The sequence below is a fragment of the Cupressus sempervirens genome, chromosome 10, assembly GCF_028749045.1.
Source record: "Cupressus sempervirens isolate cs-2001-9-10 chromosome 10, ASM2874904v1, whole genome shotgun sequence".
NCBI classification, from domain to species: domain Eukaryota; kingdom Viridiplantae; phylum Streptophyta; class Pinopsida; order Cupressales; family Cupressaceae; genus Cupressus; species Cupressus sempervirens.
Window position 1 is genome coordinate 41,880,160 of NC_143127.1, and position 13,465 is coordinate 41,893,624.

Below are 13,465 nucleotides of genomic sequence, written 5' to 3' on the forward strand. Positions count from 1 at the left end.
AAGTGGAGATAGGAAAGGCCATTTGAGAGTTGTTGGATATGGAGCACTTAAGGCTGTTCCGAGTCCTTTTGGTTCTGCCGAGGTGGCGGTCAAGAAGGATGGGAGAATGATAATGTTTATTTATAACTGGGAACTCAACAAGAAGATACAATTTGTTGCTGAAAACTAATGCATTGCACAAATGTTCATGCATGATACTCAGTTTGAGAAAAGAAAAAAAAAAAAAAAAACACAAGATCATCAATAATTTTTATTTAGGAGATATTTTTCTTTCAGAGCTTTACATTTGAAATATTTTCACATTGTGAGCTGAAAGGAGGGACACTCTGTATTGTGAAATCACAGGGGTACACAATTTCCAACATTACACCTTTTAATGGCCTATAACTTCTGAGTGATTTGATTTTCATGGTTTCAGCTCAATAATACACTAAAGACACTTTTGTCTTTCATATTTGAGTTTTGTTTTTATTTTGGATTTTTTGAGTTTTACTTCAGAAGTTCTTGAGTGAAAACAATTGTGTATGTTACCTTAGTATATAACATTAAAATATTTTTGACTTCTCATTTCAGCCATTCTTCCTCACAAGTAGATATATTTATAATTCTTTCTTCTTTGCAGTTAGTTCCACTCAGAAAATTACAACATAACATGAAATGCTTGGTTGATAATTGATTTGGGAGAATAAGCTATATGTCTAGCTCTTGAAAGTGACAATTGTGTTACCTTTTGTGATTTGAAAAGGCCACCATGCATATTGACTCTTTTTTGGTAAAGGAATTTATTCTGAGATATCTGGTGAAAGGCATGAATATTGGTCTTCTCTGGCTCCTCTTCCTTTCGAGATAGTTATGTCAGCTGGATTCAAAGCAAAGGAAGAGCATATGAATGGAAACCATACTTTAGAAGATGGTATAATTTGACTATCATGTCTTTCTTACCTGATTGTTATTAATTTTCTTTAAAAAATAAAAAAGTGATTTTCTCTCAACTCTTAGATACACTGGTTTCTTATGGTTGATACAAATCTAAAACATTCTTTATGTATGAAAGCAGGAAATAGTAGGGTCAAGGAAAAGGGTAGAATTTCTTTCAGTCTGAGTGATCTAAATGGAGATGGAAATATTGAGAATATGCTTTCCGTTGACAAAGCATTGAATGAATTGGCTTCTTTCAAGGTGAGTTTAACCTTACAAAATGATTATTAATATTTTTCTACACTTTTTATCTCCGCACAATTGGTTTGAATAGTTTCTCCACACATTACAATTCCTCCTGCTCAATTGTTGTTGGATTAGTACTATTTATATTCAGCAGCATATAAGCTTTATTTTGAAGATATGTTAACTATCTTCAGTTTATATGATATCTTAATTTGCACTTATTTTTTCAATGTCTTTGATTTTTATTAATTTTTGCAGCTTCAAGCACAATAAGAAAACTTGAAGTGTGAATTAATTGGGTTCAAGGTTCCTTCAAAATCGAAGTTCCTAGACTCGGACTTGGCAAGGCTGACTTGACTCGTGACTTGGAAAAATGAATTGGCAGTGAAAAAAGAGCCTTGAAATTTAGAGCTTTTAAGGATTTAAACCTTGTTTAATGCACCCATTATTGAATAAACCTTAAAGACACAATAACTCATCTAATAGAAGCTAATATGATCACATGCATAACATACATCGATCACATAAGTACAAACATAAATTGAAGCTAAAGGAAATAGAAAACTTAGATATATAAAATTCTAAATATTTTTGAGTTGTAAATGCACTAATAAACCTAGTTTCAGGCTACAGTTTTGATTTTCAGAATTCTGATATGTTTCTTCTGTCAGTGGTATAGATCTGCGATCTCAATGATTATGATGATATTCTAACTTGAACAGGAAATTCTGAAAATGGTATTTTACCTCCAACGAATATCGATGGCAGAGATAGAAATGATTTGTAGTTTTTAATGATTGCTATCTCTTACATTTGCCATCGGATATATATAAGTCCAAGACTGAATAGATGTGTTAAGTATTAGTTAATAAAACAGATTGATCAAGCAAATAAATAATACTAGATCGATAGGTAAGTGATAACCAATATAGCATACTTGTTGGTGTGATCTGCTAGAACTGTCAAACTTGACCATGAAAATCCAAGCTGACCTACACTATTACTTTTAACACTCCCTCTTAGCTAGGGAAGACAGCAAGGTATGAATAGTTTTAGATATCACCTAGCACGTGATATCAAGGTATATACAGAAATCAAGTCAGCATGATACTTGTATATCCTAGTTATGGTATGTGCACTGACACTACGTCGCATGATATCTACCATAACATGTCATGGCTTGTCCAGGGACAATACGTCACATAATGTCCACCATGATTATCTCACAAAGACCAAATTCATCTTGCAATAGATATCAAGTATGCATAATATCAATTAATTAGTCTTAGAGATGTTTACTATCAAGTCAGCATAATAGTAGACATTGTAAATTCGTCACCTAACAATGTTGAATACAAATATATATTATCAGAATGATCATCACCTTTCAATAATATACATAGGTGAGGCCCAAAACGTCATAGTCACACATATGACAAAAGAGTTTACACATTAAAAATACATACATACATACATACATACATACATACATACATACATACATATATATATATATATATATATATATATATATATAGATATATATATATATATAAGTACAAAAGCACAATTTTGAGATTTAATCTCAATGAATTACATTTCAACCATACCAAGTTTCTTTCTGAGGTGCTTCACTTTAACTCTGGAGAGAGGTTTGGTAAGGATATCTTCTCTTTGATTATTTGTACAAATATATTCCAATTAAATTGCTTTCCTTTCAACCATATCCCTTACATAGTGATAAGGAATCTCTATATCCTTGGATCAATCATGGAAAACAGGATTAACTGAGAGTTTGATGTAACTTTGATTGTCACAATGAATAGTAGTAGGTTTCAAGTACTTTCCAAACAGTCCTACAATCAATTTTCGAAGCCATACTACATCTCTAGCTCCCATGGCAGTTGCAATGTATTCGGCTTCAATAGAACTTTTTTCTATAAAAGACTGCTTCCTACTTATCCAAGACATCATGATTGATCGCAAACTAAAACAACATCCAGATGTGCTCTTATGATCTATCACACTTCTGTCCCAATCTGAATCTGAGTATCCATGTAAGTCTAGATCAACATTCTTATATTTGAGTCCATATCCAATAGTACCTTGTAGGTACTTCAAAATGTGTTTAGCAGCAACAAGGTGTATTTCACGTGGTTCACACATAAAATGACTCAAGGCATTCACTGCATAACAAATGTTAGGTCGTTTGTTAAACAAGGACATCAGGGATTCGATGATTTGTCTATACAAAGTAGGATCTGCAAATCTAGATTCAACTGTTTCTTGTTTCAACTTGTGTAAGTTTCCATGGGTGTAGACATAGGCCTTCATTTAACCATTCCAAACCTTTTTTGAATATCAATTGTGTATTTTCCTTGATTTAGAAGGATACCATCAGGTTTCTACCAAACTTTCAATCATCAAAAGTAGTGTAGTAGACCCAAATCATTCATATTAAATTCTGAATCCAATTCCTTTTTGCATTGAGCAATTAGGTGATCTTTTCCTATAATTGGCAAGTCATCAACATATAGAATTAATATTATCATATCACCTTTAATAACTTTAAATAAGAGATTTGGATCAGCTTCATTTTTAGAGAAACCTAGTCCTGTAAGATATTTGTCAATTCTCTCATACCAAGCTCTAGGGGCTTGTTTAAGTCCATACAAGGCTTTCTCCAATTTGCACACATGAGATGTTGCATCATGAATCACAAAACCATTAGGTTGTTCTAGATAGACTTCCTCTTCTATAGTTCCATTTAAGAATGCCATCTTTACATCCATCTAGTGTACTTTCCAGCCCTTTGGTACAACAATGGCTAAAACTACTCTAATAAATGTATATCTGACAACTGGTGCAAATGTCTCCTTGTAATCGATTCCCTCCTTCTTTGAGAAACATCTTGCAACAAAATGTGCCTTTTGTTTTTCTATGCTATTGTTAGCAGCATGTTTAATTTGAAGAGCCATTTAGAGGAGACAATAGATTTCCCTTATGGCCTAGGTACTAATTCCCACACATCATTTTATAGAATGGACTGATAATCTTTTGTTATGGCATTTTTCCATACTTGGTGTTTAAGAGCTTCAGTTGTATTAGTAGGTTATGAATTTATAATCTCGTCCATTAGTGCTACATAGTTTGATAATTAATTACTCCTCTTAATCTCTCTAAAAGTGTCTTTTGGTGTAGCAAAGTTTTTTTGCTTCCTCAACAACCCTTCTAGCCCAAAGTGGTTTTTTCGTTTTGTTGACATTATGATTTTGCTCCCTCTGAATTTAAGAATTAGTATGGTTTTCAATAGATTTTTCTTCTAGTCTCTCCCTCAAAGTCTTAGAAGTAAGTTCTTCCTCCATGTTCTCAAGTGAGTTTTGACTTTATAACTGATTTGAGCTCTTTGAATATTTTAAGGCAATATTTTCCTCAAAGGTGACATCTCTTCTTAAGTCCACTTGACCTTGACCAAGTTGATATATCTTGTAGCCTTTAGAATTTTCATTGTAACCAACAAAAATCTTTCTCTTTAGGTACATGTATGTATATAGGACGCCCAAATATCCTAAGATGGCTTATATCAAGTTTCATGCATAAAGGCCTCTTTTGGTGTTTTATTATCAAGTTGTGAGTGAGGGCATCTATTTTGTATTTGGACAACTATTCTTGATGCTTTTTCCCACAACGAAGTATCAAGGTTTTGATCATACATCATTGACTTTGCAACTTCCACAATAGTTTTGTTTTTCCTCTCAGCTACCCCATTTTGTTGAGGATTATAGAGTACAATAAACTCTCTCTTAATCTCTACATTAACACAAATCATTTTAAAGATTCCTGAAGTGAATTTTTTTCCATTGTCAGTTCTCTGGGTTTTTAATTTTCTTTCCAGGTGTTTTTTTGTTAGGGCTTTGAATTCTTTAAATTTTTTAAGGATCTCTTCTGACTCTTTGCATTTCAGGAAGGATAACTAGGTCTTTCTAGAGAAATCATCCACAAAAATTATGTAGTATAGAGATCCTTCCACCGATGGGGTTGACATAGGTCCACATAAGTTTGAGTTGACTAATTCCAATACATTTTCAGTTTTTCTTAAACTATTTTGGAAAGATCCTTTAGTGTTCTTCCCTAAAGTACACCCCTTACATGTTCCATTATGGTTTGCATTTAGTTTGGGAAGTCTTGAACTACTAATTTTTCCATAGATGTTAGGGCTCGAAAATGTATATGCCCTAATCTTTTGTGCCAAATTTCATTGGAGTCATGGGTATCATGAATGAGTGCTTGTTTTGACTTAATGCAGAGTTTGTATAGGTATTCATGTCTTACACCTATTGTTTTAGCCTTCTTAAATGTAGCATTCTTTGGCCATACCAAGACTTTTCCATTCATGAAGGTGACTCTATATCCATTATCTTTGAGGGCAGATATAGATACTAGGTTTCTTTTAATTCCTGGTACAAATAATACATCTTGTAGTTGTACAGTGATGCCAAAATCTAATTTGATGTTATAGGTCCCTACTCCTTTTACATGATGTGCAAAGTTATCTCCAATGGTTACCTTTTCCTCAGTTTCTTCAACCATCGTATCTAGATGGTCTCAGAATCCAATAATGTATCTAAAAGACCCACTATCAATCACCCAAGTATTGACTTTATTTGATACATGATTTGATAGTGCTGAATAGAATAGAAATTTCTCAAATCCTCTTCTGTATTTGTTTTCTTGAACTTTGTAGTCGCCAATTGGTTTGTAGTCAGCATTTGGTAATTTAAGTATTTTGTACTTGTGTTAGTGGGTAGTTAGGAAGCGGGGAGTGTGTCTTAAGTCTGCATAGGATGCTTGTTTCTTAAGTCTACCAAGAATTTGGCAACATACTGTCCATATTTATCACATCTAAAATATTGGACTTGTGAAGCATCTCTCCGTTCCTTGCCCTTTCCATGAAATTTTTTATTCCTTTTGAAGTTCTTCTTTCCTTCTTATGATGTTGGCATTTAGCTAATCAAGGTCCTCATTTATCGATTTTTATTTGAATCCTTTTGGTTACTATCTCGCTTCTTATAGACAGTTAAACTTTAGTCGATATAATTCTTGGAGTTTTGACCTTGCGCTTATGCCTTGTTTGAATGATTCCCATGAGTTTGGTAATCCAGTTAGAGCTATAAGCAATAATTCTTTTCTTTCTATCTCATGCCCAATGTTTGATAGTTGATCCACCAACTCTATTATTCTCATGAACTAGGCAATTACAAATTCTCCTTTATTCATACTTATGTGATTTAGTTGTGTTTTGAGTGCAAGGGTTTTGCTTGTATTATTTATCTTGAAGCTGCTCTCTAAAGATTTCAACATGAGGTATGCTGTTGTCTATTTTGCCAAAATATGTACTATGTGGTCTCTTACAAAATCCACTATTAATTTCATAGCTTTCTTGTTATTTTTAAGCCATTGGGATTTTTTTTGCTCATTCTCAGGTTCTGACTTTTTATCCTTTACATATGAATCTACTTTGTGCTCATCCAATATCATCATGATTCTTAATTTCCATGCTATGAAGTTGTTGGCTCCCTCAAGGAAATCCTCAGATCTGATTGGATTTGTCATTTTAAATGAGGGAAGTTTGATAGGACTTTCTCAATGTGGGTAGTTTGATTTCTCAAGTTTACCTCTAATCTTCCTAATGAGGCTCTAATACCATGTAAATGCACTGATAAAGTTAGTTTCAAACTATAGTTTTGATTTTAGACTTCTGATATGTTTCTTCCATCATTGGTATAGATCTGCGATCTCAATGATTATGATGATATTCTAACTTTAACAGGAAATTCTGAAAATGGTATTTTACCTCCAATGGATATTGATGTCCAAGATAGAAATTATTTGTAGTTTTCAATGATTTCTATCTCTAACATTTGTCATCGGATACATATAAGTCCAAGACCAAATAGATGTATCTATTCCTTACGATGTGACATGAAGGTTCAATCGTACTTGTTTCCAAGAGGCATGTTTAATATTGGTTGTTAACCATAACATAGATCTCCTTAGTATTAAGTACGAGATTAAAAAAAAAAAAAATTGATCATGCAAATAAATAACGCTAGATTGATAGGTAAGTGATAACCAATATAGTATACTTGGTGTAATCTATCAAATTGCTGATGGAAAATGGATATTGAAACTTGTCCATAAAAATCTAGTCTGACCGACGCTATTACTTTTAACACAAATGTATATAAAACACATGGAATATGAAATCATGATAAAAATTTCCAAACATATGTGGAAACCAAACAAGTGTCTGGCTCAAGCTTAGGCTCAACCTCAAAGTAGCCTATATCTCTCCTACAAAGGTGTCTAAGGTAGGTCCTAGATGACTCAACAACTATATTCCTCTAAGGTGCTACTCTGACCAACATTACTTGTGTCTAAACATGCTTTATTGTTCTCCTCTTCCATGAACACAACCTCAACCTCTATATCTTCCTGATCGACCCAAACAAGGTCCCCACCAATAAAGATAGGATTGGTAGACTCAATGATCTACTTAGATTCTGATCAACCTTCTATAGCATGGTTGGGCTGGAGTCACCGTCCAAAATCTATCTGGTTCTAAGATGAAAGTTGTAATTAACAAGGACTAGATTTGTTTACCTCTCTACGAACAATCTATTGCACCTTTTCAAGTGAATGTGCTCGAACATACTCCAAGTGCACTTACACCCCAAAGCATTGCATAGGTGGCTCAAAATGCAGATGACGATTTTATGAAGGTTTCGATTTGTAGGCCCAACCATAGTTCAAAATCTTGTTCTTTGCCACTTATCAACAAGGGAAAAAATGTTTTCCCGACAAATATTGGAGATAAATCGATAACTTCTCTTGAAAATATTGGGATTTTTTCGGCCTTGGTGTCATGTGCCTCTTGGGGGGTGATCCTATATCCAACAACCCTTTTTTTTGTGAATATAAAACTTTATATTTATATTAAAAGAAAGCGACTATTCTTTAAACAAATTAAAAATACATTTTTTTGCAAAATTGAATAAGTAGATGCATCTAATAAGTCAGTAAATGAGCAAATAAACCAAACCAGATGATACATATATATATATATATATATATATATATATATATATATGAAATAAGTAACAAAATTGTATCCTCATGAGGAACACTGATGTAGTCAGAGACTCTGAATTTTGAAGCAAACTACAAATAGCAATTTGTCTTTGTAAAAAGATAACCGAATTTTTGTCATGAACCTAGTCTAGCCCTAGCAGTCCTCTGCGATGTAGCTAGTGCTGGTGCTAGCAATGGCTCCTAGTCATTTGAATCCTCACTATCACTTTCCTAACTATCAATGTCCTCACTCTTATTGCCCTGCTTTTGAATGTCATCCAGTCACAGTGTAAAACCATCGTCCATGGCTTGCCTCTCCAAATCATGTCATTTTTTTTGTGATTAATGGAGGTTACTCCTATGCTGTCCAATCACCATAAGAATCTATGTTATCCAAATCAAGTGACTCAAGTGGTGAAGACTCTACCTTTCTTATGCACAACTTAAGGTTATATTGTACAAAGACAAGGTCGTTTAGGCTTTTCTGTGCCAACTTGCTCCTCTTCTTTGTGTGAATATATACTATTATAATTATGAATATATTAGTATGTGAGGATGGATACACCCAGAGTAGGTATCTATAAGGTCTAGGAGATGATAGTTCTATTAGAAAGTAAAGTCCACCAAGATAACTGAGAGAGGGGAGGTGAATCAATTGTCTGATCAATACAATTTTTATCAACCTTATTAAACTTCAAACATGTGATCAATATAAACAATAGTCATAAGAAGATACACATACACAATAACACCAAATATGTTAACTAGGGAAATCCTTGATCAGAAGAAAAACCCCAGTGGGGATGATACCCACAAATTGATTTACTTATATAAATATTCCTTATAAGAGGATGGACTCTGTTAGGAGCCAATGAAATACATCCAATACATATCAGTCCCTGTTAGGAGACTTTGAATCCCTATTAGGAGATTCCAACCCTGTTAGGAGTTGTGCCAACCCTAATAGGAGTTGTAGAAGGCAGATGGACCCACTGTCCAAATAGCTTCAAGGGCAAGAGCACTTAACTCACCATCCAACTGGCCTATGTATTATTCCTTTTAGAATAATAGAAATTCGATTGATCTCAAAAACTCAAACTCTTTCTCTGTCCTCTTATTGTGCCTCTTTCGCACCAAATACTTCTCAGATCTCAATACCAAATCTGCAAACTCATATCACAATGATCCCTTTGATCCCTTACTCACATTTACCAATAAACTTCACTTATCGCATTCAAAAATCACTTGCATATTTTATCACAAGGAAAGTAACTTTCCTTTATACCATGTCCTCAAAATAATTAATTGAGTCCGCCTTGAGGCTTTTCCAATTGCAATTATAATAGGACCTTATCAAGATAACATGCTACAATACATATTTTTTCATAATTACAAAATATTATCATCTCACAGTCTTCACAATTTCTTATACATGCGACCTCGGACTTCACGCATTTGTTGACATCATCATTGGAGTGTCTTTTGTCTCTGTCCAATTGTACTCATCCAAATTCTATCCCAGTTAGGAGATATAATCCAAACACCAGAAACCACTTCTCAGGAACTCTATCTGCAAACTGTCTACTGTAAATCACAAATTACTACTAATAGTCCTCGATTTTATGCACGCACTCTTAGCCACGTCATCAAGACACACTATAGAACATGTTGTCAACTACGCTTGACCTCATTGAAGAAGATAAATTTGTGCAATTAAAATGTCCATCATCAATTGTAAGGGAAACAAAAACAAAGGTGAAAGATAAGTCTCATCAGCAATGGGAGTAGGAACTTCCAGTAGATCGGAGCTTGCGAAGTGTGGGAGTAGGAGCTTTCAGTAGGTAGGTGTTGTTGTGATGTGGAGCCTAATTAGACTCAGAGGTTTATTAGACGCAGTTTCCCTCTAGATTATTTCTACGGGAGTTTGGGGGCAGCGCCCCCAAGACAAGGTTAAGGGGCAGTGCCCCAGGTGCACTCCCTATCGCAGTACAGGGTAGGGTCGAGGGGCAATGCCTCCACGAGGCAACGCTGCCGAAGTTGAAAACAACCTTATATTGTAAAAGGTGTCAGATAGTATTTTTTCTATTATTCTAGCCCTAATTTTGTAAGCAGCCAAAAAACTTGTATAAAAAGGCTTAGGGTTAGGGATTTTTTATAAGGTGTGATACGAAAATTGGTCCTTGCAGCGATATTGAGCTGTAAGGGATTACAGATTGTAATCAGGTTGTAATCATTGGATTATAATAATATTGGACTTGCTGTTGGTGGACGTAGGCCAAGGATTGGATGAACCACATTAAATCTTGGTGTCTTGTGTTCTCTTTTATGCGATCTACTATTTTTTGGTATTGGTTATATTTGCATGTAACTGTTATTTCTGTCTGAGGTTAATCCTAACAAGTGGTATCAAAGCCAATTAGTCGTCGGTTTTTTTTTTTAGGGATCCTTTGTAGAAAGGTCTTTACGGTTGAGTGGGAGCTATGGCAGATGAGGGTAAGCTAAAGGTGGAGAAGTTTAATGGGCAAAACTTTCTATAATGGAAGATGCAAATGGAAGACTATCTTTATTAGAAGGATTTATGGAAGCTGTTGGAAGGAAAATCAAGAAACAAGGAACTATGTCAGATGAGGACTGGGAGATTTTAGATAGAAAGGCACTTGGAAGCATTCAATTATGTTTGGCACCATTAGTGAGATTTAACATTACAAAAGAAAAGATGACAGAAGAGTTGATGGAAACCATAGCAAATTTGTATGACAAGCCCTGTGCTTTAAATAAGGTATTTCTCATGAAGTGTTTATTTAACATGAAAATGATAGAAGGTGGATCTATTGCAGATCATTTAAATGAGTTTAATACTGTTGCTAGTCAGTTATCTTTTGTGAGTATTAATTTTGATGAAGAAATTAGGGCTCTCTTGATTTTGTGTTCTTTGCCTAAAAGCTTAAACGACTTGTTAATGACTATGAGTAATTCTGTTTCTGGATCTAATGCCCTAAAATTTGATAATGTGATCGGTGTTATTTTGAATGAGGAAACTCGTAAGAAATCCTCAAGTGGATCTACATTAGGAAGTGCTTTGAGTGCACAAAGTAGAGGTAGAATGACTAAGAGAGGAAATAATTCCAGAAATCGTGGGAAATCAAGAGGAAAGTCAAAGGGGAAGAGGTCTCAATCCAGAGGACTGAGAGATTGCTAGTACTGTGTTAAAACAGGACATAAGAAGAAAGATTGTTGGACTCGAAAGAACAATGAAGGAGATAAAACGAAAGAGAACAAGGAGGCAAATGTGGTAAGTAACAAATCCGAAGAGGATGTTTTACTTTTGTTTTTTGGAAGTGTTGATGATTTATGGGTTTTAGATTTTGGTGCTTCATTTCATGCTACACCTCATAGAAGTTATTTCATTGATTATGTCCAAGGAGATTTTGGGCTTGTTTATTTGGGGGATAATGAACCCTATCAGATTGTTGGAAAGGAAAAATTTAAGATTAAGTTGCAGAATGGGAATTATTGGCTACTATATAAAGTAAGACATGTTCCAAGGCTAAGTAGGAACTTAATTTCAACACGGCAACTTGGTGATAAGGGTTGTCTAGTTACTTTTAATGATAAAAATTGGAAGGTTTCAAAAGGTTCCCTTGTAGTAACAAAAAGTGTGAAAGTAGGTACCTTATATCTTTGTACAAGTTATATTGTTCCTTCTACTTTAATTATTTTAGATAAAAATGAATGTTCAAGAACAGTTGTTGTAGTTGAGCAGGGAGAATAAATAGCTGCTATAAAATCTAATACAACTTTGTGACACAACAGACTTGGGCACATGAGTGAGAAAGGTATCAAAATACTTAATTCAAAGAAACTTTTACCAGGTCTAAAATTTGTCAATATGGATTTCTGTGAAAGTTGTCTGTACAGAAAACAAAAGAGATTGAGTTTTGTGAAGACTAGGAAGGAAAATAAAAGTGAGAAATTAGAGCTTGTGCATATAGATGTATGGGGACAAGCTCAGGTATCTTTTCTTGGTGGCTCTCATTATTATGTTACATTTATTGATGATGTAACTAGAAAAGTATGGGTTTATTTCCTTAGACAGAATATGATGTATTTCAAACTTCTAAGAAATGGAAATGCTTGATTGAAAATGAGACTAGAAAGAAATTAAAATGTCTCATATCTGATAATGGCGGTGAGTATTGCAGTCATGATTTTGAAGATTATCGCTCTGTTAATGGTATTCATAGACTAGAAAACTATTCCAAGGACTCCACAGAAAAATGGAGTGGCTGAGTGCATGAACAGGACTATAATGGAGCGTGCAAGGAGTATGAGATTGCATGTAGGGTTGCTCTTAAACATGTGGGCGGAGGTTGTTAATACTGTTGTATATTTGATTAATAGAGGTCCCTCTACTCCTTTTGGCTATGGTATTCCAAAGGAAGCATGGATTGGTAAGAAGGTGAGTTATTCTTTTCTCAGAACCTTTGGTTGTGAAGCATTTGCTCATATAAATTTTAAAATTAGAATCAAGAGGGAAGCTAAGTCAAAGAAATGTGTATTTATTGGATATGGCATTAATGAATTTGGTTATAGGCTTTGAAATTTTAAAAACTATAAAATCGTAAGAAGCAAGGATGGCATATTCAATGAGAAAGTGTTGTACAAAGATATGTTGCATCAACATGAGAAGAAAGAAAATGATTATGTAGTGCTAGATGAAACTCCAAAAGCTGATATTCCAGCAATTCCTCATGATTTGTAACAACTACAATAACAAATACCACACATTCTAGTGAATGTTAGACGGTCAACAAGGATAAGTAGATCACCAGAAAGATTTTATCCTTCCTTGTATTCTAATGTAATTACTGATGCTGGTGAACCTAAATGTTATGATGAAGTTGTGCAGTTGGATACAAAGATTTAGTGGGAGTCTACAATGAAAGAAGAAATGGATTCTTTGTTAAAAAATAAGACATGGGATTTATGCAAGTTGCCTGCAAGTAAAAAGGCTTTACAGAATAAATGGGTTTACAGATTAAAAGAAGAGGATGGAGGTAAGAAACGATTTAAAGCCAGGTTAGTTGTAAAAGGATTTGCACAGAAAAAAGAATTGATTTTGATGAGATATTCTCTCCTGTTGTTAAAATGACTTCTATCCACACTGTTT

General features: G+C 34.2%; 1 protein-coding gene across 2 annotated transcripts in view; it reads left to right on the top strand.

The window, feature by feature from the left end:
• LOC149532468 (uncharacterized) overlaps window positions 1–13,465 on the top strand; it is a 117,373-nt gene that overhangs the window by 73,346 nt on the left and 30,562 nt on the right. For both annotated transcript variants that reach the window (XM_089804769.1, XM_089804768.1), the window contains exons 11-12: window positions 779–913; window positions 1,058–1,179. In XM_089804769.1, the coding sequence (XP_089660895.1) occupies window positions 779–913; window positions 1,058–1,179 (257 nt within the window). The remainder of the gene's footprint in view (window positions 1–778; window positions 914–1,057; window positions 1,180–13,465) is intronic.